This window comes from Anabrus simplex, chromosome 3 (assembly GCF_040414725.1).
Source record: "Anabrus simplex isolate iqAnaSimp1 chromosome 3, ASM4041472v1, whole genome shotgun sequence".
NCBI lineage: Eukaryota > Metazoa > Arthropoda > Insecta > Orthoptera > Tettigoniidae > Anabrus > Anabrus simplex.
Genome location: NC_090267.1, coordinates 498,678,648 through 498,703,051, shown reverse-complemented (window position 1 = coordinate 498,703,051; position 24,404 = coordinate 498,678,648). Strand labels below are relative to the sequence as shown.

General features: G+C 38.3%; 1 protein-coding gene across 1 annotated transcript in view; it reads left to right on the top strand.

The window, feature by feature from the left end:
• Positions 1 to 24,404, top strand: part of LOC136866572 (glutamate receptor ionotropic, delta-1) — a 295,948-nt gene that overhangs the window by 123,192 nt on the left and 148,352 nt on the right. Inside the window, exon 4 of the mRNA XM_067143663.2 lies at positions 6,104 to 6,271. Coding sequence (XP_066999764.2) covers positions 6,104 to 6,271 — 168 coding nt within the window. The remainder of the gene's footprint in view (positions 1 to 6,103; positions 6,272 to 24,404) is intronic.

The following is a 24,404-nucleotide window of genomic DNA, read 5'->3' as shown; positions in this document are numbered from 1 at the left end:
CAAACAAACAAACAAACAAACAAACAAACAAACAAACAAACAAACAAACAAACAAACAAACAAACAAACAAACAAACAAACAAACAAACAAACAAACAAACAAACAAACAAACAAACAAACAAACAAACAAACAAACAAACAAACAAACAAACAAACAAACAAACAAACAAACAAACAAACAAACAAACAAACAAACAAACAAACAAACAAACAAACAAACAAACAAACAAACAAACAAACAAACAAACAAACAAACAAACAAACAAACAAACAAACAAACAAACAAACAAACAAACAAACAAGCAAGCAAGCAAACAAACAGCGAAAAAATAATCAAACTTGAGTGTTATCAGTACCTTATTGAAGGTCCATGTCATAGCGTTGCTTACGTTCACAGGCCTACAGTTTAATGCGCCGCGGGAACTAGGTGACATTAAGGGGAGGTGGATGACATTATGGGGATAAAAATAGGTAAGATTTTGCACTAGAATAACTTCCTCCATTTTTGGAATATAACTTCAAAACTCTCAGAACAGATAAACTTGTACTTCTTAACTGTTAACATCCTAAAAGATTTCAATGTTACTAGAAAATGGTGTTATTGTATATTTTTTTAATATAGTATAATTTAATTTTTAGCATGCATCCTAAATTTCAGGTAGGCCTAACTTTTCTAGGTAATGGCTGTACCTCAGGAAGTGAAATTTCAGAATCATGCCTATTAGCATAAATATTATACTTTCCTTTTTATTTTCAGACACTTTATGATCATGAAAATGAAAAGATATTTTTATCAATCATAAGCCCTGTGGGTCAAAAAGGAATAAATTTGTTGTCTTTTTAAGTCTATCTTACAGATGACAGTACACATAGGCCTATATGGAATGTTTAATTGCAGCTCTGTATATTTAATAGTTCCGTAGTAAAATGTACCTGAAATTTGGGATGAATGCTAAAAATTATATTGTACTATATTTAAAACATATTGGATAATTCTGTTTCCTAGTAATATTAAACACTTTTAAGATGCTAACACTTAAGAAAAAGTACAAATTTTCCTGATCTGAGAGTTTTTCATTTATATTGCGAAAATGGAGTAAGATATTCTAGTTCAAATCTTACCTATTTTTGTCACTTTTTTCTGTAATGTCGTCCACCTCCCCTTAAAGGGACATGTTTCGACGGATCATGTTACCACATAGATTTTGAGCGCATCCGTTAAACTCAGTATGGACGGTGACAGGAAAAGTACGGAACACACTGTTGGGTTGTTATGTGGTTGGAGTGGCGACAGAAAGGACTACTCCAAGTGGCTGGGTGGTTGTTTAATTCGCAGGGGGGCGTATAACGCATGAGGTCGGCGGATGCACAGTGGCTTTCGACTTACAGGTGGCCACGTCTGCACTCCGACCAACCAGCCGAGCAGAGGAGTGGTGGCCGCGGCTCTACGCCTGTGCTTTCGGAAGACGGAGAAGGGATGGTTCCCACCGTCCTGAGGCGAATGCACTAAGGCGACTTCCAGGACAGTTCTTAATATAGACCACGGCCGCCAACACTCTCACGTTCTCCACAAATCTTCTGGCCTGAGAGACGCCGTTACCTCCTTCAGAGACAGAATGAAGACATTGTAGTAGTAGCAGTCACGCATGAAGGCCAGGCGCTGACTTCAGATCGATGTTCAAATCACCACGAAGTACGAGAGAGACTCGTTCTCACAAAGTTTGCGTTGTTATAGCAAGGAACAGATGACGCTACTGACCAGATATACTTAGATGAAGAACAGTGGATGCCATGGTTACAATGATGGCGCTAATTCCAGATCACCGCCATATCTATCCTCCTGTACTGACTGTTCTTCTTCTTCTTCTTCTTCTTCTTCTTCTTCGTCTTCTCAACCCGAAGGTTGGTGGGCAGCATGATATTCTCCCATTGACTTCCACTCTTGAGCCAGGTGTTTGATTAGCTGGTAGGTGTTCTTTTTATATCATCTACAAATTCTCTTCTTGGTCGACCTCTTTACCACTTTTCCTTTGATCAGTGAGATGCAAAGGATGAATGACGCAACAGATGACCAACCCAGCTGTCCCGTCGATTTTCAATACTTGGTAACAATGATCGATTCTCTTCCACTCTATTCAAAACTTCATAATTTTTTACCTTACTTGTCCATGGTATTCGTAGGATTCGACGCCAACACCACATATCAAAAGTTCTTATTCTTGCCTTGTCCTTCTTGAACAGAGTCCAGGTTTCTGAGGCGTAGTTTGCAATGCTCCAAACACAGCTTTTAGTAAAATGTTTCCTCACCGAAAGTGAGGTAGCCTTCGATGTTAGTAGACTTCTCTTCTTATTGAAGGCTTCTTTGGCCTGAGCACTACGAGAGCGGACATCACGAGATGAGACTTGCCAAGAATTTGTACTGTCTCACTTGGATAAGTCTTTCTCCATCCAAGCACACATTTGCAGTCCGATTTCCGTTACGAGTGCATAACATTATCTTCAGTTTTGATTTGTTTATTCTCATGTTGCTGATCCTTCCTAAGAAATCGTTCACTTTCTTTAGAGAGATCTCTAGATCTTGTTTACTTTCCGCAACCAGAGCAATGTCGTAAGCAAAGCGTATTGTTTTATATGTATCGCCATTGATTTTAATTTCATGTGTGCATTTAGATGTGAACTCTTTCGTTACTTCACTCCATGGCTAAATGGTTAGCGTTCTAGCCTTTGGCCACAGGGGTCCCAGGTTCGATTCCCGGCAGCGTCGGGAATTTTAACCATCATTGGTTAATTTCGCTGGCACGGGGGCTGGGTGTATGTGTCGTCTTCATAATCAATTCATCCTCATCACGACGCGCAGGTCGCCTACAGGAGTCAAATCAATAAGGCCTGTAACTGGCGAGCCGAACATGTCCTTGGACACTCCCGGTACTGCATCCTTGCCTTACTGCTTTGGTGATTTTAGCTTTCTTTTCTCTCTGCCCTATTAGTGCATTTTTGTTCTTGTACAGTTGGAAGATGACTCTTCGATCTCTATAATATACTTTTAAATTTTTAAGGATTCTGAACAGGCTATTCCTATTTATGTTATCAAAAGCCTTTTCTATGTCAATAAATGCTATTGCAAATTTCTTGTCCATTTTAAGAGATTTTTCTGTTATTAGTCTGAGATTTAGAATTCCCTCTCTTTTTCCCCTGTTTCGTCTGAAACCAAACTGATCTTCAGAGAGATTCTCATCTATTTTCTTCTCCAGGCGGTGGTACAAAATTCTAGTCAACATTTTGGACGTATGGGTTGTTAGGCTTTTAGTCCTGTAGTTCTCAAATCTTTGTGCACCGTTCCTTTTTTTGGAAGCGGAATCATGATGGTTTGTGTAAAATTTTCTGGTATTTCTCCGGTAATGTAAATATGATTCATGAGGTCAAACAGTACTGTTCTTGCATCTTCTCCAAGAGCTTGGAAAAAATCTCCTGAAATTAAGTCTGGCCCTGGTGCTTTTCTTTGTTTTAGTTCTCTCAAGGCTGCCTTTTGCGAATAGGTTGTGAAATATTTATCTGCTAGATGGCACGCATAGACGCAAAGAGTCCTTAACGCATTATTATGACGACAGCCTACAAAACACTATGCAGTGAACTAATATATTCACTGAAGCTCGTAAACTACATCAGTAATATTACCTGTATGAAGTCGTAGTTGGCCTCTTCATGTCACTATTTAAAGATTTTCCTGGACGAAGGTTTGGAGTGATGCACCAACGCAATATCAGTTAACAGAGGTCTTACGAACTTGATTAGGATATTATCAGGAACAGTTTGCTGATATTCTTTGACCTCACACTGTAACAGAACACATTCTGAAAGGAAAGAAGTAGAAAGTCTCGTATTACGCTCGTAAGTTCGAAGGACTTCCGATAGTAGGGCGCAGTAGCTTCAACAAACTCCTGCAGACGCTTCATCAGAGCAACAAAACAAGGTTTTGGTTATCGAAGTCCTCCTCTGTCCTGATTCATAATCAGTTCCATTTATTGGTGTCGAAGCTCTGTATAGTGAGATGTTGCTGACGCAAATGTCACATTCCCTCATATCTTCAACAACTTGAACCAAGTACCCTCAAATTAGGATTTGATTTTCTGTTTCTAGATTGACTGGAACATTATCGTTTGGATATATGAGTTGTCCAATCACGAAGACGTTTGTTTTGTGATTGTTCGTCACAATTATTATCACAAGGAATCCACTATTCCCCTCAGCTTTAATCACCTTCTGAAATAAGGTGTAAAGCCTACAGATGCTAAATTAATCTGAGGATATCAAACTAATTCCTTTATTAATATCTTGCCTAGATATAGCTGGCATCCACTTTTCTCTTAATTCCCTTGTAGACAGTATTACATGGAATCGTATCTATTCTGACTGCGAACCACCTTGCCGAGATTTGCAAAACACAATAGTTGAATAAAGTTTCAGTTCTTAAAAAAAGAAAAAACATAACATGCACAAACGTAAAAAAACGAGTGCACTCTAAAATAACTTTAAAATATCCATAAGCATAACATGATTATTTCATTTCGCACGTCTATGCAAAATATCACTTGTACAAACAGATATGAACGGGCAAGTTTACTCATTGTACGAAATGACAACAGCTTTTGGCACAGACATGCATGCATCACTAACACAAAAGATTGAGCGTCTACGACTGCACTCTTACGGTGACTTTAAGAAATATTTGTATTCGCACCCTCGTGTGTTAAATTAGTGGCATCGAACACGCAGTATAAGAGGATCGAGACGGTGATGTTCTAAATAGACCCATTCATGTTAAAACAGCATATATACCTGTACGATCGTAATTGCCAGTGCATGATTGGTAGGAGAAGGGAGCTGTGAGTGTTGAAAGTTCCTGTACCATGGGGCAAAAGTGGATGCAAAGAACGAAATTGAACCAGAAGTTTGAAGAAGGGAACAAGCGCCTAAAATCATTTTTTCACCAAACGTGTGTTTTCATACAGACGCTAATTCTCAGTTATGATACGGGACTGAAAACCACTCGCGAGCGTCTAATTGGACCTGGAAATCTCTCTCAGCTTGAAGAAGGAATCTTATCTCAGTTTTTGTTTCCTTGTCCGCCAACATCGCTATTGGGCTATATAGACAGATTTATCACCAATTCCCAGTTTGACGACACTCATTTCGGCAATGTCATCGCAATTTGGAATTGCTAAATGGAAAATCAGACTAGTGGACAGAATTTACACTACACAAAAATGAACCGATTTGAATAAGACCCGTAAGAAGTCAGGACTCATTGTTACTCACATATCCGCAGAAAGTATCCTAGACTTCAAGAACAGGTGGCCTAAGCTCTAAAAACAGCATCGGAATTCATGATGCTTTGTTGAAAAGTACTTTCTCGCTTCAAAAGCCAAACACAGGAATAACCCACATTTCAACAGAAAAATATTATAATTAAAAGAATTACAATACAAGGCAAGAATATCCAGGATGTAGGTAAGGTTATAACTTACATTATAGACCATTTTATAAAGAAGTTTGATGAGGCCAACTATTTCAACAACTGCAGATAACAGTGAAAGTGAAGGATATTCAGAGTACATTCTGTACATAACGCTTTCAAAACACGTGAGTAGTGCAGAACTGTATTGTATACATCGTATTAGTGATGTTTTGAGTAAACAAATATACTTACTGTCTTTTAATAATAATAATAATAATAATAATAATAATAATAATAATAATAATAATAATAATAATAATAATAATAATAATAATAATAATAATAATAATAATAATAATAATAATAATAATAATAATAATAATGCCTATTTCATAATCACTTTAACGAAGGGAACAAATCCACTGTTTTTAGTATCTTGTTATTTCGTTACTAGCAGTCCACCTGATCTGCCCAAGGTACTGGAAAAGTGGGTTAATGTAAAGAAACTCTCACAAAAGTTAGATTAAGAAAATTTAATAAATAGGAACAGTAGGGAGCTTTTTTGATCCCACCAATAACCACTGTTTTGATTCGTTCCCGTATTCAAACTGCTGAATCAATTGTAACGAATTTTTCTTCTCTTTCAGAGTACTCCGTTGAGTAACGCGTACGGCAATGGTACAGGTGATGGCATCGCCTTTGACTTCGTGGAGCTGCTAAGGAAACACTATGGCTTTGAGTACACTGTGACATCTCCGCAAGACAACTCCCTTGGCGATGAGTCCCGTGGGATCATGAGCACGCTCTACAACGGGGTAAGTGTGACATTTCTTCATAGACTCTTTTAAAATAGAGACTTCATCAATAAAGTCAGTCAGGTTTGGCATTTTGAAGAGATAGGATTCAGGACAAAGACGGTTGGACACGGAGGAAATCGTCATCACATTACATTTTACAGTTCCAGAGCGTCTTCCACTCAGTCTTAGTCAGATATGTTCTGTTGTTAATGGCGGCCTCCAGGGCACTTCCCCGATCTCCTATGTCCATTTTTACGATGTTCTTCCAGTGGGTTATAGTTATTCCCACCATCCGTTTTCCTATCACATGGGCCTCTAAGTCATCTTCTTCATCATCCTCATCGGTTCACTGGATAGGAGCAGTTTTCGCATGCATTTTCAAGCACGTCTGTCTTCTTCCATCCTTTTAGTCTGCCAGTATCTTCTATTTATTTTCACACTGTCCATCTTTCTTCCTCTCAACCTTCTTCCTGCAGCTTTCATTTCCAGTGCCCGTGTTAATAAACACTTCTTTCGTAAATAGCGTCCCAACCAATTCTTATTTCTCTTTTGAACGGTTTCCAATATTGTCGTACTTTCTTCACCTATTCTTTCCAATACTGCTTCATTCCTTAAGTTTTCTTGCCAGTTGATCTTCTACATTCTTTTTCATATCCACATTTGAAAAGATTTCAGTCTTCTTTCTTCTTCCATTCTCGAAGTCCAAGTGTGAGACCCATAAAGAGCAACGCTCCATACAAAGCAATTCAATAAACTCTTGTTGAGGTCCATATTCAGTGGCCTTTGCCTCATGTATGCACCATTGGCCGTTGCGATGCAGCTCTTCACCTCAACTAACCAATATAGATCACTTATTATAGTGCTTCCTAAGTATCTGAGTGCAGATACTTGTTCTGTTTCTTCACCTGAGAGAACTATCCTTGCTATTACAACTTTCTTCTTACTCATGATCATTGCCTTAGTCTTCGTTCTGTTAATGTTCATACCAAAGTTTTAACACGATCGGCTCAGTTTTTACAGTATGATACTCATAATTGTATCAGCGTCTGCTAGGACTACCAAGTCTTCAACAAATCTGATGTATTCGATTTTATTTCTTCCCAGATTAGCACCTTGCTTACCTTGATAACAACATCGAATTATCTCCTCGAGGTATGTATTAAGCAAGGATCGTGAAAGACAACAACCTTGCCTTACCCCTTTACCAATTTTGCTTTCTTCCGACAAATTCTGTCCTTCTGTTACACGGGCTGTGTGATTTATGTCAAGATTGTCTATCGGTCTTCTTTTTTTTTCCAATTTACTCCTTGTATTTCACTATGTCCACTACTTTCTCCCGTTGTACTCTGTGAAAGGCTTTTACAAGATCAATAAAAACCACAAACACCTTGTTGCTCCATCCACATTACATTCCCAAGCACCTCAATCCTGACACGTTTATTCGATCTAATCTCAATCCCAGCTTCTTTTATAACCATGTCTCTCTTTAAACTGTCCAGTTTTGTTTTTTGAATTGTGGACCTAAGGAACTTATGATTAGTGAGGGCGAAGTTTTTTACACCATAGGTGAAGTTTGGTAAAGTACTAATTGAACATCACCAGCTTTGATGTTTTGATACTATGGATCCCAGAGGAGTGTTAGTTAGTTAGTTACCTTTAATTTTACCTGTCAAGATTAGGACCTTTAGGCCTTCTCTTCCATCTAACCAGGCACTGAAATATACATATATTACATTGTATCACTTTTGAATAATAGATTTAATACTAATTAAATTAATAGTAATACAAGAATTTTGAGTGATAAGATTAAATTAAGATTAAGGAAATTCTTAAAACTAATATCCTACATGTAAAAAGAGGTAGTGCATAAAATTTAATAACATTTGAAAAACAGATCGGGTGAGAATTTTAGTCTAATCTTCTACCAGAACATCCGTGACAAGAGATTAGTCGTGAGTAGCAGCATTAAGTTTACAGATGATCCTTATTGGTGCATAAAATGTCTCCTCATTGCTTCCTTGAAAGTGCGAATAGTTCTTAACCCTCTGATACTTTCGGAAAGGAGGTTCCAGTCCCGGAAGGCAATTAGCGTGAATAATTTGTCGTAGATGGCAGATCTATGGGTAGGCAAAGCAAGGATGGAATTATTAGTAGATCTGGTGTTAAGACTGTGATAAGAAGACAGGTATTTGAAATATGAAGTAAGGTAAAATGGCTGTGAGGAATGAAGGATTTTATGGAGATGGCATAGGGTATGCACAGTGCGACGGATTTCTAGTCGGGACCAAGATAGTGGTTTATATGAAGGAGTTACGTGGTTATGGTACCGTAGGTTACAGACATATTTCGCAAATGCATTTCGACCACGTTGTAATCTGCTTAATAACTTGCACCCAGCGTCTCTATAAATCACGCCACAATAGTCGAAATGAGGGAAACCAGAGCTTCTACCAGTATTTTTTGGGTTTTCACGAAATAAGTATTTATACCCGCGCAGCATGTGGAATGCAGAGAATGTTTTCTGAGTGATATTAGATATAATAAAAGAATAAATTCTTAAAACTAATATCCTACATGTAAAAAGAGGTAGTACATAAAATTTAATAACATTTGAAAAACAGATCGGGTAAGAATGACATGTCATCATCGAAATTAACGCCTACGACTTTTACTGATGACGTGAATGGTATGTTAGTGTTACATAACGTTATAGATGGAATCTCTGGCCGATTGACCTTCGCTAGTAGTTTCGGGTATCCAAGGATGATGCCTTGTATTTTTCTGGGTTTAACGTAAGACCACATCTCAAAGGCCAAGAAAAAGCAGTGTTAGATCCTGATTGATTTTGTGTATGTCCGAAAACATTAGATCTGGAGATGTATGGAGGTACATTTGTACATCATCAGCGTAGATATGGTATTTGCAGTGAGTTAGGTTTTGGGGGACATCATGAATGTATGTTCAATGGAAAAAAAGGTCCTAACACTGACCCTTGGGGCACACCACACTGTCTGGACCGCCAAATTGATTTATTTATCCTATCTGTAACACACTGCCATCAGCCATTCTGGTAGGAATGCATCCAACGGTGGGCACTGTTCAAGTAATGGAGGGAATAAATTTCGAGAGCAAAATGTCAACAGAGTCAGAAGCTTTGCTCAAGTCTACAAGTATTAAAACTGTCATTTCCTTCTTGCCCATTGCTTCTCGAATGCCTTCTGTGAACTTCAGTAGTGCCATTGTAGTACTGAGTGCTTGACGAAAACCAGATTGTAGTGGATCAAGTCGTCATGTTGTCTGTTATTTGTCTATGAGCGATGAACTTTAGCGCTTTGGATAAAATAGAAAATATGCAGATGGCTGTCTGGTCAGATGATTCAGAAGGGGAAGCTACTTTTTTAGAGGATGTAGCCTATAATGTTCGCTTTCCATGTTTCGGGAAATGTGCTATCTACAAGGGAAGAGTTAAATATGTTAATTAGTGCAGGTAATAACACATTGAGAATAATTTTTATCATCGCTATTCCTATACTGTTATTTCCTTTCGGCGTTGATGTTATCCGATGTATAGCAAATCTGAGTTGTGAGTGGGTTGCTGGACGGAAGTAGAAGTTTTTCCATCTGTTCGCGTCTTTGCATAATTCCCGTCAAGAGCTTCCTGTTCCAGGGATGCATTTAATGTGCAGTTAGATGAAGAATAATCGTTCAGTTTTTATAAGGGTATATTTATTTCGTCATCGTCTCGTTCTTTCGTAATGCCAAAGCTCTTTATCGATTTCCACAACGCAGCTGTTAAAACATTTGGTTGAATTAAACTGTGAGCGTGTCGTATTTTCGCGTTTCTAATATGTTGGGTCGTAGCGTTCCTCACTCTCTTATAGTTAAGTAGATTGTCAGGGGTGCAATGTTTTCTAGCTCGTCCATAAGCAGCATCACGTTCAGCCATGAGTGCTCTAATCTCATCTGAGAGCCAGGGGAGCTGGCTTCCGCGAAACTCGAGCCGTCTTTTCAGTGGCATGTCTATCGTGCAGCTCAGTCATATGTTGATTGAAATGCGCCACTTCATCATTTATGTCTTTAAGTTTAAATATGTCATGCCAGGGCACTGCTAGTAAAAGTGAGAGCTCTTCTGCGCTCTGTTTGCCACCTCCTTTATGGCTAGTGTATCTTGAGCTTTTACAACGCGAGGGAATGTAAAGTTCTCCACACTTTCCAGTCAATGATTTGCTAGCATGATGCTTGCTGGTCGTCCCTCTGTGTTGCTATTACTACTGTTGTACTGTTCTCTTCTACTTCAGTCATGTGAAGTATTTGTCCCGTTTTATTTTACTCTGATATTATTTGCTAGTGGTTTAATGTCGCGAAGGAAGAACACCAGTTTTTGCATTCTCGTACGTAGTCCTGTAGAAATACAGAGATTGTTAACAGTAGAGCACGGATTTTTTGGCAATAATAAGTTACTTAGCGAAGCGTGTAACTAGCATACTATAGCTTGCAGAACTTTCATGCTATGAGGTTTGCATGAGCATTGGGAGTTCGGTCCATCAGAACCCCTAGAATTTATGTTACACTCACTACAGTACTGAAGAACCGGCTAGTCGACTCTTCTCGAGGGCCCATCAAAACCCATAGAATTTATGTTATTCTCGCTACATTACTGAAGAACTGGCTAGTCGACACTTCCTAGGGCCCATCAGAACCCGTGGAGTTTATGTTACTCTCACTGCTTTACTGAAGAACCGGCTAGTCGACAGTTCCTAATAACCAAATTAGTTTGCATTCTAACCTATCACAGCCTAAAATAAATGATATAGCTGTCAGTATATGGTGAATAGTTTAAGTTTTGCTTTGTAACTTTCATCAGTCAGTCTTCAATAAAGTACTTTCGGAAGCTGTAAATTTCTGTAACTCTGTCCTAAATTTCCACAGTAATTCGTTCTCTTGCGGGGTTCAGTTACCATTTACTGCATCTATTTCGGCTTCAGGGGCCTGAGTTAATCATAATGTTTGCTGTAAAGCTGTATTTTCTGCTACATCCCTATCATGCTACCATCTACGTCGTTTGTTAACCTGCTTCGTTTATTTCACTTTCCATTTCTTCTTTCATTCATTCATTCATTCGTTCATTCATTCATTCATTCATTCATTCATTCTTTCTTTCTTTCTTTCTTTCTTTCTTTCTTCCTTCATTATGTCCAATTAAAGCGCGCGTTTGAAATTCTTAACTAGGTCTGACGGCTTCCCTTCATCTTCTCCTCCCAAAATCTCTTCATGAATTTTATGTTTGAGTTCTTCTGTCCACTGCCTTCCAGTGGTCTTTTATGCTCTCTCCACACCAGAGTTCCAAAGGCTTGACGTTTCTTTAATGGAATTGTCTGTAGCGTTCATTTGTTTTAAATCTTGCTTAACATCTTCCAACCAGTTGATCTTGAGACTCTTTTAATGGATTATGGTAAAGTAGCTGAAATACAAGTCGTTGACGAGACAAACATACCGCGTACAGCAACAGTAATCCCATTTATCGGAGATGAGTGGCAGCAGTAAATAAAAATTACATCACAAGAGTGGTCAGTGTAATGTTATTGTTGATCAGTTTTATGAGCTTTCTATTTTTCAGGCCTTCACATTCAGTTTTCTTCCGACTCTGTGTTATTAGAACATTTAATGTAAAGATAATCCTTTCTTCTTTCATGACTCCCTCTGGTCTTATTATTCAAGTGATCATTCCTTTACTATTTTTCTCATTTTTTATAACCACATTCACAATTTTTCTTGTCGATTTGGCTGTTAAACACGCGGTTTTACGCCTTAAGCCAATCATGGCAAAAACCATCGCCACTTAACAGGATTAAATAATATTTCCATGTTAGCAAAGCTCAGCGCTGATATGGACTAAGCAATAAAGTCTAAATTCATCAATTATATTTCGGTAAAGTAAAACTGTATAAGACATAAATGATCGAAAATTGTATCCTGTATAACTTTTGTTATGTTGTACTTTACAATATGCCCCTATAACATAGGTATTTAGTAAACAACTGTTAGGTGCTTTGCCCTAAACCACCATTTAATCCAGCGTGAATAAAATTATTTATAACCTAGACTATAGCACCTTATTCCCAGACTTTACATAGCAATTTTTATTAAATTCTGTTCGCCCATTTTCTCGTAGTTCGGCATAGGTATGGACTTAGCAACCAAAACAAAAAAAAATCAAAATTGATGAATATCTCTGATATTATAGTCGGTACGGTAAGAATATAAGACATAAATGATCGGAAATTTAATGTTATATAACTTTAGTTCTGTAGTATTTATCGACAGGACCACTAATAACATAGATATTTGAGAATTAAATTTCCGGCCTTTCCCCAAACTATCATTTCAGTCGGCGTGAATAAAATTATTTTCATTAAATTCTCTTCAGCCATCTTTTCCTGACGCGTGTACTTACAGACAGACAGACAGACAGACAGACAGACAGACAGACAGACAGACAGACAGACAGACAGACAGACAGACAGACAGACAGACAGACAGACAGACAGACAGACAGACAGACAGACAGACAGACAGACAGACAGACTATTGAAAAACGCATTTCTTTTTTACTATGCACAGGACTTATACAGAAATACCATTTTAAAAAATTCTGACTCGGTTGTGAATCTATTATTGTCTATTCTACAAATGTGACCATAGAATTTCAAATGTGTCTTAAGTACGGCATTTTCCATTTTGTATTATTATTATAGCTATAGTGAGAGTAGCCTGTGCCAGTGTTCATGAGAGACCACAATAAGCAACAGTTACACATTTTAGGATCAGTATCGTTGCATTCTCTCTCTCTGACAGCCTGTCTCTTTTCTGCTTTCATCCGATTTTCTACTGTTCTTCATGTTCCTTAGTCAACTTCTTGTCGTCCATTCTAAAGAACTTGAGTCTTCGCTTCTTGATGGGTTCTATCAGTCGTTCAGATTTTTCATATATTTTCTCTCTCTTCTTCGCAACCTGTATTGCCCAGCCATGATTTTTGGTCCATTATCTTTCGACGGATCTACCTCTTAAACTTCTCAGCTCCTGTCAGACCAGTCTTTCTAGTAACTCGGGGACACCCACCGCCATAGAGACATTCGTGTTTTATCACTGCATTGTAATGTCCCATGCCTCAAAAGTACTCCTAAATGTAATAAGCAACAGGATAAAATGTAAGATAGAGCAGCACATAGATGAAGACCAATTTGGTTTTAGACAAAGCAAATGAGCGAGAAAAGCAATCCTTGCATTAAGAATGATACAGCAAAGAAGGTTAGAAATCAGCAGAAATGTTTTTGTAGCATTCATTGGCTCGGAAGAAGCCTTTGACGTGATAAATGTATGAAGAAAGTAAGAATTGAGTGGAAAGATAGGAGCTCATCTGGAAAATTTACAAGAACCGGGATACAAATGTAATGGTGAATGGATGTACAAGAATGGTAAGAATTAACGAGCGTAGTCCAGCAATATATGTTTTAAAGAAAAGTACTAAGGGAATAAAGATAAATTTGAGATGGCAGGGGAGCTAATTCAAACATAAGAATAGGAAATTCCAAAGTAGAACAAGTGCAACATTTCTTATACTTAGCAAGCATTATAACTGGAGACAATAGATGCAGCAAGTGAATTAAATGTAGAATAACTCTTGCTAAACAGTCCTTTTAAATTAAAATAAATATTTTAAGTAATACCCACATAAGACTGGAAACAATACAGGTTATTGTAAAATCCTTTGTGTGATGTATATTACTTCATGGTGGTGATAGGTGGACTTTTTTGGAAAAAAGGAAAGAGATCCATTGGAAGCAACTGAAATGTGGATGCTGAGGAAAAAGAAGAGGATATGCTGGGCTCAAAGAAGGATGAATCGAGATGTTTTAAAGGAAATCAACGAGCAACGGAGACTGCTAAAGAATATGGAAAGAAGGAAGTTAAAATATATGGGTTATATCCTGAGCCATAATGACTTTCTAGTAAACGTATTTGAAGGAAAAATACTAGGAAGGAAAGGAAGAGGAAGACGAAGGAAGACATGCTTCGATGATGCGAGAAACTTGATGGAATGTAAAGAACACTAGGATTTGAGAGGAGAATGGTCGCAGGACAAGGCGACATGATGATGATTGTAATGTCTCAGTTTAGCTTGCACTGAAATTACCTCTTTCTTGTACAGATTGTATGTTCTGCGAAACGCTGCGGCTATCCTATCTCGCCTTCTCTTGTTAGCTTCTATTTGCATAATACCACCGAGATATTGGAAGTAGTTAACTCTTTCAATCATACCATACCTTTCCTTAGATTATTATTATTATTATTATTATTATTATTATTATTATTATTATTATTATTATTATATTCGGTCCGTTTTGGCCTGATAGGGACCATGGGGCTCATATTAACTCCTAGTTATGGTCTTCTGCTTTTTCTTGACCACGTACGCTTCATTTTCTGGCTATGTGCCTGCTTCTTTCCATCCGTCCAATTAAGTCTGGTGGTCCCTGTACTCGTTCTGCTTGTGAGGGACAGTGGGAAGATTCCATGCAGGATGGCCTGTCGGTACTGAGATCGGCTCTCTGTGGTATTTAATGGGATCTGTAGTTCCTCTAAGTCTGATTTTACTGAGGTGATCCACTTGTTCTTGGAAGCCTTTCCTCAACTTGTCACCGTGAGGACTTGTTGGTAAGCCTACAGGGTTTCAGGCGGGTCGTGACTATGTCTTCCTGATGTTCGTAGAGCTCGTTGTTGTGCCTGATTCTGTAGATGCCATCCTTCTCTTCTTTTCTTCACTTATTATAGTTATTATTAGGTATATATGCGAATAAGCTCATTAGGACTACGGAAAGTACTTAGATGTGTGCAGTTGCCTTCCTCTGTGTCTTTCATTCTTTTATTGTGGGCTTCCTTTCTGTCCTAAGACCAGGTTGTTCCAGTCTTCTACTTTGGTATTTCCTCTTGGTCAACTTGCCATTTGTGAATTTTGGATCTCTAGATTACCCTGTTTTGGACATTTGGTGGTGCAGTTCCTGCTTGTTTCAAATCGGTTTTAATTTTGTCAATCCATTTCATTATGTCTGTTTTAACGTCACTCCTATTTTCATAGAATTCGACTGTTTGTTTGGCGGGCTGACTGGATCTATATTTTTAGTATGTCCATAGAATCTTAGCCTGCGTTTTCTAATGCCACTGTGAATATTCGTGTGTTGTTTAATTTCCTGTCTGCCTCTAAGTTGACATTGTCCGTTGCTGCGTTTTGGGCCTAGAACTTTTCTTATGATTGTGCGTTCTTTTTTTCATTATTTTCAATGTCTTCTTTCCTGTTCAAAATTAGCGTCTCTGATCCATAAAGATATTCTGGTTAAATGACTGTATTGTTATAGATATTTTGGGTTAGTCGATATGCAGTTTTCATCTAATTTTCCTGAATTGTTTCACCAAGGTTCTTAAATTGTGATGCTCGTTTAATTTTGCCATATTTTGTCTCCATGAATTTTGGTTTATGTTTGTTGCAGGACATGTATTCTGTCTTTTCAAAAGATATATGAAAGCCGAATTTTCCGCTATTTCTTTTAAGGGTTCAATCTGAGTTTGGGCTGTTGAAATGTCTCGGGTTAATACAGCTAGGTCGTCCGCAAATGCTAGGCAATCTATTGCAATTTTGCTATGCCTAAAATGATTGATTGGTGAATTTTGAGGGCCAATTTCTGTGTACGCCATTCTTGTATCACTTTTCGAAGGACAAAGTTGAAGAATAAAGGTGAGATTTCATCTCCTTGTCTTACCCTCGTTTTGATTTTAAAGGGAACTGAGGTTTTTCCTATGAATTTAACCTTGGACTTCGTGTCTGTCAGTGTCTGTTTCATGATTGCAAGTGCTTTCATGTCTAAACCTTGTTATTTCTATATTTGCAAGAGTCATCTATTATTATTATTATTATTATTATTATTATTATTATTATTATTATTATTATTATTATTATAAAATGGCTTATGGATTTTACTGCCGGGATGTGTCCGAGGTCTTCGGATCGCCAGTTGCAAGTCTTTTGATATAACTCCCGTAAGCGACCTACGCGTCGTGATGAGGATGAAATGATGATGAAGACGGCACATGCACCCAGTCCCCGTGGTATGGGAATTAACCAATCATGGTTGAAATTCCCGAAACTGCCAGGAATCGAACCCTGTGACAAAAGGCCAGCACGCTAAACATTTAGCAATGTAGACGGACATTATTATTATTATTATTATTATTATTATTATTATTATTATTATTATTATTATTATTATTATTGAATCACTTTAATATCCTTTTGAATAGAAGTATCTTCACTTTAGAAAACAGTTTCTTGACTTGTAACATTTTCATTGCACCATAAGTTGCTACACCTTGCGACATCATAAAACAAAGGGGAATTTCCCTGCCTACTTCGTTTCACAGCCAGCACAAATCCATGGCGGTGTCACTTAGAAAGCCGTCTTGTTTTCTTCCTTTTCCTCGACACAAATAAGGCCAATAATCGTTCCTATGAATATTGACCGGTGTCATAAAACATATTCGTGTCCTGTCCGGCAAATTGATGTTTTTATTCCTCCTCACCACGTCCATTACGTTCAATTCCCAGGTATTGCAGCAATCGTTCTTTTTCATTGCCAGCGATATTGCTAGTGCGGTGTTGTAATGGTGGATTTCAAAACTCGGTTCTTCTAAACGTACAGAATGAAACTACTGTATTGCATGTTATTATGAAACGACTCGAATTTCTCATTTTATGGCAGTTCTTTTAAATTTAAAAATATCAGTGTGGGAGGTAGTCTGATGGCCTCATGATAGAAGCTATCCTGGGGGCAATCACTGATTGCGGTATAATAGCAACGAAATTAAATGAGAATTTTAATTTTACGCAACAACAGAACGTCTGGAGAGGATGTTTGAAGCAATGTCTCCACCTACGATCACGCTCGATTGGAAAGCCGGCATTTCACACTCCTCCTGACATTGATTGTGCGCGGACGTCTATTTTCTAGGCTCCTTTTAGGAGTCCAAATGCACAGACATCCATGGGTGACCCATCGGGTGCCTTCATTAGAATGTCAGTAAAAGGAATTGCACAGATTTCAGTTTCCATCTCCATTCTTCCTAAGAAGAGACAAGTCGAACGAGAGGTGTAGCTGGATAATTTATCTTGATGTACCCATACATGACTTTTCGCCCTGTGATAAACACTCTTGCTGATAGTATGTAGAGTTCACCTTCACATTATTTAGCGACACGACGAATGATTAGGTTGCTATTATAGCAGTACTTTGAATAGGACATCTTCTACATAGAAAGGTTCCCTTGCTAATTCATAGATTAGTCTGGACGGTGACGATCTTGTCACGCCCAGTGCTCTCTTAAGGAATCGTGCTTTCACTTTTTCTATCGTGGTAGGGTCTGTTGTGGTTAGCCTTTCTAGGCCTTATGAGATAGTGGGAGTTATTTTGGCGTGGAAGAGTGTCATTGCTGTTCGTAGTGAGAGTTTGGTTATGCTCTTCAGAGCGTATATTGCTCTGATGGCAGCTGTTGCTCGTTACTTTATTTGGAGTCTGAAAGAGTGGCACGTTGTTTGCAGGGTGACGCCGAGGTATTTGTAGGTATTGACCGACGTGAGTTCTTCTTCGCCGAGAGTCATTTTGTTTTCCGCTGCTAGTTTCCCCCTTTTCGGAAAGCCATGTACACGGTCTTTCTCTAGTTTGTGTTGAGATCGTTATCAACTGCCATCTACCCTGCAGATGGAGAAGGTACTTGAGCAGAAGCATCTGAAGCAACAGGACATACCACTGGAGTTTTAAGCAATGGAAGCAATGACCGATAGACGATGGACACAGGAAAATCGGGAACTAAGAAACGTAATCACTAGACTTGCCGTACACGGTTTCAATCACAAAATTTGCAAAAACATAAAATATCATGAACCGAACAAAGAATGTATATGTTCTCTCTGTGTGAGAATCTATGCGACAAATACCACATACCACTGTGTAGTAAAGGGGAAAAGAGCATAGTTGGTTATAGCAAAGACTAAACCGCCTCGAGCATCTGTAAATTGCAGTATATTGTGTGACAATATTTCATGCTTACTTTGTAACCTTGTAACCGATTGTTCTATCCCATTATATGGCCATCTGGCTGCAATAAATTTTATTATTATTATTATTATTATTATTATTATTATTATTATTATTATTATTATTATTATTATTATAGCAGTATCTAGCAATGATCATGAAATCCCTCGGAAAACATTCCTGGCATTATTTATACAATGATTGATAATTTCTTATGTCTCTAGGGCGGTTTTAAATCGAGCGGGGTTTGTTACAGTCACTAAGGTACACATATGCTTCGTCCAATGTCGCTACATTTTTCCATCTGTCCCCTGCCAGATAGCGCTCATGTAGTTTTCTTACGTTAGTGCGACGTTCCGAAATGTGACGAGGCGAGGCAACAGCTTTGAACTCGGCGCTTATGCTGCTTTGATAATTGCAGGTCCTTGTTAATTATGGTGTTAACAGTTGAAACAGACATTACGTGCGATAGTCCTTTGAGAGGCAGAGCTATCATCTGAGACAGGGGCCTTCACTTTCCTCACCACTTCTGGTGCACGACTGGTGACTGGTCGTGCCTGTATTTCCCATCTGGAACCAAGCCCAGTCGACCTTTGACTTTTAAATTCAATAAAGCACTGATCCCGTTCTTTGATATCTATAAAACACGCTTCTTGCACATTCCTTGGATTGCAGAATTGCTATATTTAGGTGTAATGTAGCCCTCCCAGTAAGGGCGAATCCGCTTCGGCATCGTTGCAGCTAATACCACGAAACTCTACACACACGTTCTCTGTACTGACGTCAATACTCACTCCCCGTTTTGACGTGCTCACGCTGATAACAGAGCTGCCATCGGCCTTGAAACTCGTCTCCAGAGATCCCGAACGACCTTCTGTACTTGAGAACTTAATATTACAGAAATCACGTCAAAACGGAAATATACAATATTTTTGGGAGATGCTGGTTTTTAGTGGGGCAATTTTTATTAATTTTAATAATGCCTAAATCGTTAAAATTAATATGTGCAAGTATCTCATAATAAAATTACAAACTAATATCGAGGCCACGAATGTAGTCTATTGATCCCTCCATCATAACCAGAGGGCATTCTTGAACTAGGTAGTGAACAGTCTGCTTTACAGCGTCACAGTCAAAACTTGGAGACATTTTCATCCACTTGCACAGGAAATCGTCTCACGTGCCGGTGTTTGTTCTTATGGCAGTTCAAAGCCAGGAGACTTGGAGGATGTGCACGGCTCACGTTCGCAGGTTTAAGGTTGTAATTACCCTGCACGTGTCCCCCTAAGCGAGCAACAAAATACTGGCAACCCGGCAATCCTCGAGATCTCCTGGTAAATATCACATCACACACCAGAACTTGAATGAATCGGAAAAATGGTTCTTCTGGAGACTGTCCCTCTAGAAAGCGAGGACAATGTGTAAGAATTTGTCACTTGAATATTGAAGACAATAGTAAAACAAAATGCCAAGTGCTGAATAAGACGATACTTGACAACAAAATTGATTTTGCTGCAATCCAGGAAATCCACAGAGCAAACGAAGCTCAACTTAGTTCAAGAGGAAGAATGTCTACTGGGTGCTACTTATGATAATGTTTATTGTGCGGCAACATATGTCGGACAAAATATACAGAAGAAATACCTTATTTCTATAAGCTATAGTGATGGTATTCATCAAGTTACTACAGGAGTACGCGAAATGACTGTAGTTAATGTTAGTACATCTACAGGCATCAATTGTCATGCTTAGGTGCTTAATACCCACAATCACTCTACAAAATATCTGGAGGACTTCAATAGTCATCATGAACTGTGGTAGGGCCATGAATACATATGGCATACTTCAAACAAACAATAATGGAGTTCAGTATTTGATGTTTGTAGCTCAGGTAGTATTTAATGATGCACGACATACTATTTGCTGACATACTTTACATTATTTTCCAGTGTGGAAACGTACTCTTCTTTCACGTAGAACGTTTTCATTCAACTTGCGCAATGGCACTGTATGTAGCTGCAGTGCAGGGGTGGACTTAAACCTGGGACCGTACAACCCCCTCGGTGACTTTTATTTGACCTTCGTCCTCTCTCAGCCCGTGCACTAATTATAACGAGAGAAGACAACTTGCGTATCAAAACATATCTTTGGGGCATGCACTTCCCTGGTGAACGGTTAATTAAATTTTATTTCTTTGTAGCTAGTTTTGTTTTTCGTACTTTTTAACATGTTCTTTTGTACTTTGTGTTAAGAGAGTTTGAAATCGATTGCTTTGAAAGCGCTGAACAGATGTTATCGGAATCATATTGGTCTGAGCCGGATATCCTTGATAATTTCGTCCATGCTCTACACGACGGTGAAAATAAACGTTGTTGAGGAAGATGATGTGATAAAATATATATTTTCCCTTCGTGCTTCATTTGAACTTGTTTTCACATTGGCAGGAGAATTAATCAGATCCTGGGTATGGCTAGGACTGGAAATACCATCAACACGCAGAGGAATCTTCCCTTTTTATTGTGTAAAAAATGATATTTACGATACCCAGTCACCCAACACAAGTCAGTCTCAGGTCTGGATTATGTAACGAGTGTCCGAAGAGTTATAAAATCACTATTATTTGCAATGCACGTAAGATATTCATATACTGGAGTTGTGCACACATTTTACAAAGTGAACGTTGTATTACTACCAAAAAATTAAAAAGTAGATTTTATTAACGTGGCCTTAATATTTTATTTCATTACCAGCGATTACAGAACTGTTCTAATTTGCAAATATATATTCAAGTATTGAAAGTAATGCATTTCACTGATTTCACGAGATTTTAAAATGAATTGTAAGTCTGAATGTGCAAGATACATGTTTCTTTTGAGGGGTACTCATTGCCTCTGAGTACAGTTGATGTCTCTGAAATATTAAGGTTTGGTTCCAGGGTTAAAACTGCTTCTTACACATCACGCATGCATAGCGCTTGAAGCATGGCACTGTGTGTGATATAAGCCAATCTATAAGGGTAACTCCCATTGAGGTGAAGCTTCAAGAAAAGCGAATGAAATTGTGCGGGCATATGCAAAGACGACCTGAAAATTATATCGCACATCGGGTCGACCGGCAGGAGGTTGATGGAAATCCAGCCATGGGACGACCAAAAATGAGATGGAAAGCTTGTGTTTCATAAGGCCAGATTGTTAAGCAACCAACACTTTCATTAATATTCTGATATGTGATTTTCATCCTTAGTAATGTCATTGCATGCAGCCAGGTTTGATTACTACCTGTCACACGTCCTCTGATCTTGGAAGAATATCATTCTGTGCTATGTACTGTTTGATTCTTTGATCTTCCCCAGCTTTTAATAATTTCAAGAGATGGCAAGAGCTTTTCTAATAACTTACATGCTACTAAGAGAAAACAGTACTTACAGACGGGAAGGTATCAGGTCGACTAGTCTTCTGTATGACCATTAATAAAACGCAGGGACAACTTCTTGAAAAAGTGGGTTTCTACTTACACGAACCAATATTAAGTCACGGCGAACTGTATGTTGCATTATATCTGGCAAGATCACTTGAAGGTGTTACGATCTAGATACGTCCGTACAGTGAATACTGCATGAAGAGAACTACAGTACAAGTGGTATTAAATGTTCATAAAACTAATGGAAAGGGAAGGCAAACCAATATGACTAAGACAGACGAGTTATTCTTTAGAGTTCAAATTTAACAAAAGCAATGTTTGGTATCCATCCATCCATTATCTAAAGGCTGTCGCTGCAGCCACATCCCACAGTCTTCAGCAGGCCTTTTTATCGTGATATAGGAAGCGAAACCCAGCTCAGTGATTATTTACCTAAGGTATGAGAGACGTGGTCTTCCTATCGACTTCTTCCCTAGGACCTTCGAGAAGGGTGTCATGTCGTAGGACGTGTCCAAGAAATTTAGCTTTCGTTTGCTCTATAGAATAAATTAAGTTCTATTTCTCATTAACGTCATTCAAGATTTGGATATTCGTCCTTTTTTCTGTCCAAATCTTCCCTGTCAGTCTTTTCCAGAACCATGCAGAATTCAATATTCACTACACAGATAAGGACGTTTCGTTCTGCCTACTCACAGAAATTCTTAATATAGATCAGCGGTGTGCTTTTATCTGGCTTATAGAAAATTATACATTCATCTATTCGTCAGTATCTTCATTAGACTAATACACTTGCTCTTCTAATAAGTCTGAAATTAATTTGAAGTTTTCTTATTTTATTAATACTTACGTTTTCTTTAAAATCGACGGCTATTTAGAGTAAAATTTGGGTAATGTCAAGGTAGTTTCATTCACGTTTGGTGGCAACAGTGGTTTCTTCACAGTGGGTGAAGTTATGACCACCAAGGTGACCGGTTTTTTGTTACCTGCTCTTCCTTATGTCTTCTTTCCTAGTGATGTTGACTTAAAATTCATGCGAGGATTACGAATAGAGTTGAACGTAAGGAGAGACTGCCGTGGACAGACACATGGTCGTACAATAATTAGGGATGACCGAAATTCGCGTTAACCGATAAGACTTCCTATAACAAATAATGTATCGGTGCCGGGACGGATTTATTTCTACGTGTTAACCGAGCGTTCGTCTTAAGAACGAAGCGAGTAGCAAGTATAGTCTACCTTCACAACGATTATGCTATGGGGTTTGCATAAACATTAGGAGTAAGGCCCATCAGAACCCCTATCATTTATGTTACTCTTGATGCATTATGGAAGAGTGGGTGGCCGACACTTTCTACCGTACAAATTAATTTGCAGTCTAACCTGTTACTGCATAAAAATCCGGGCTTTAGAAATGATAAATATCTGAACGGCACCTCAACCCCTAATAACAGAGTACGGTAAAAGAGAAAAAGTGGGCAGTTTCTGATGTCTTGGTGAGATAGCGCAGGTGAAAAGTAGTGAGAAAGAAGATAACGACAGCAGGCGAGAGAAGATCGCCGCAGCTTTTAGTAGGACCCGAAAGACAGGAAAAACTGGAATGAGAGAAGTATGAGCGCAAGATCCTTCGCAAAATAATAGGTCCTAAGATAACAGATGGAGAGTACGGACTCCGAGGAAGAGAAGAGCTATAGAGGGGTAATGAACGGCTGATGGAATCAATAAGGAAATGACGACTGAAATTCTACGGGCATCTGTTCAGGATGAATGCAACCCGACTTACGAAGGAGATTTTTAATGTATTGGACAACAGGCACGTGATACATGATTCAAGGAAGTAAAGAAGGACCTCAAGAGCATGGAACTGTATCAGGGGGACATCTCTAGCCGATCAAAATACAGATCAGTGATCGAGGGGTTCCACGATGAGCAAAAGATGAACAGAGGCTGGACAGAAGAGAGAATACAAGCGGCTAGAGTAAGAGTGAAACGTTTTAGGCTGCAAAACAGGCTTACAGGAATGCCTTAGAGTTACTTGATGTGATTTCTAATGGCCCTAAACGTGAAATAATAAATAAATAGAACATAAATAAATAATAATTCTACATACAAATTGTACTGACTTTAATAATAATTCTACATACAAATTGTTCTGACTTTTGGGACAGGTGAAGGATAAAAATAACATAAGGCGTTGAAATAGAAAAAAGAGAAAGATGTAGGCCTAATTTTAACCTCAGGCTAATAAAATCCCATCTGGTAACTTTCAGTAAGATTTTTTGTGTGCCGACATAATTATATAATAAACTGTGCGTATGAATTTTGGAAAAGCTTCGGAAACAAAAGCAACAACCTGTCTGGATAAAGGAAATAAAAGAAGACATGAAAGAATTAGACATAACACTGCAGGATTTAAAGAACAAATCAAACAAAGTAAATAAATTGAAGAATAGTAAAGTTAGATTCCTACCAAAATGTGATAAAAGAAAAACAACTAAAAGGGTTTTTCAGAAGAAGAACGATAACTAAGATCAGATAGAATGAAGAAAACTGGAAGATCAGAAAAGGAAAAGTATAAAATATCACAGAAA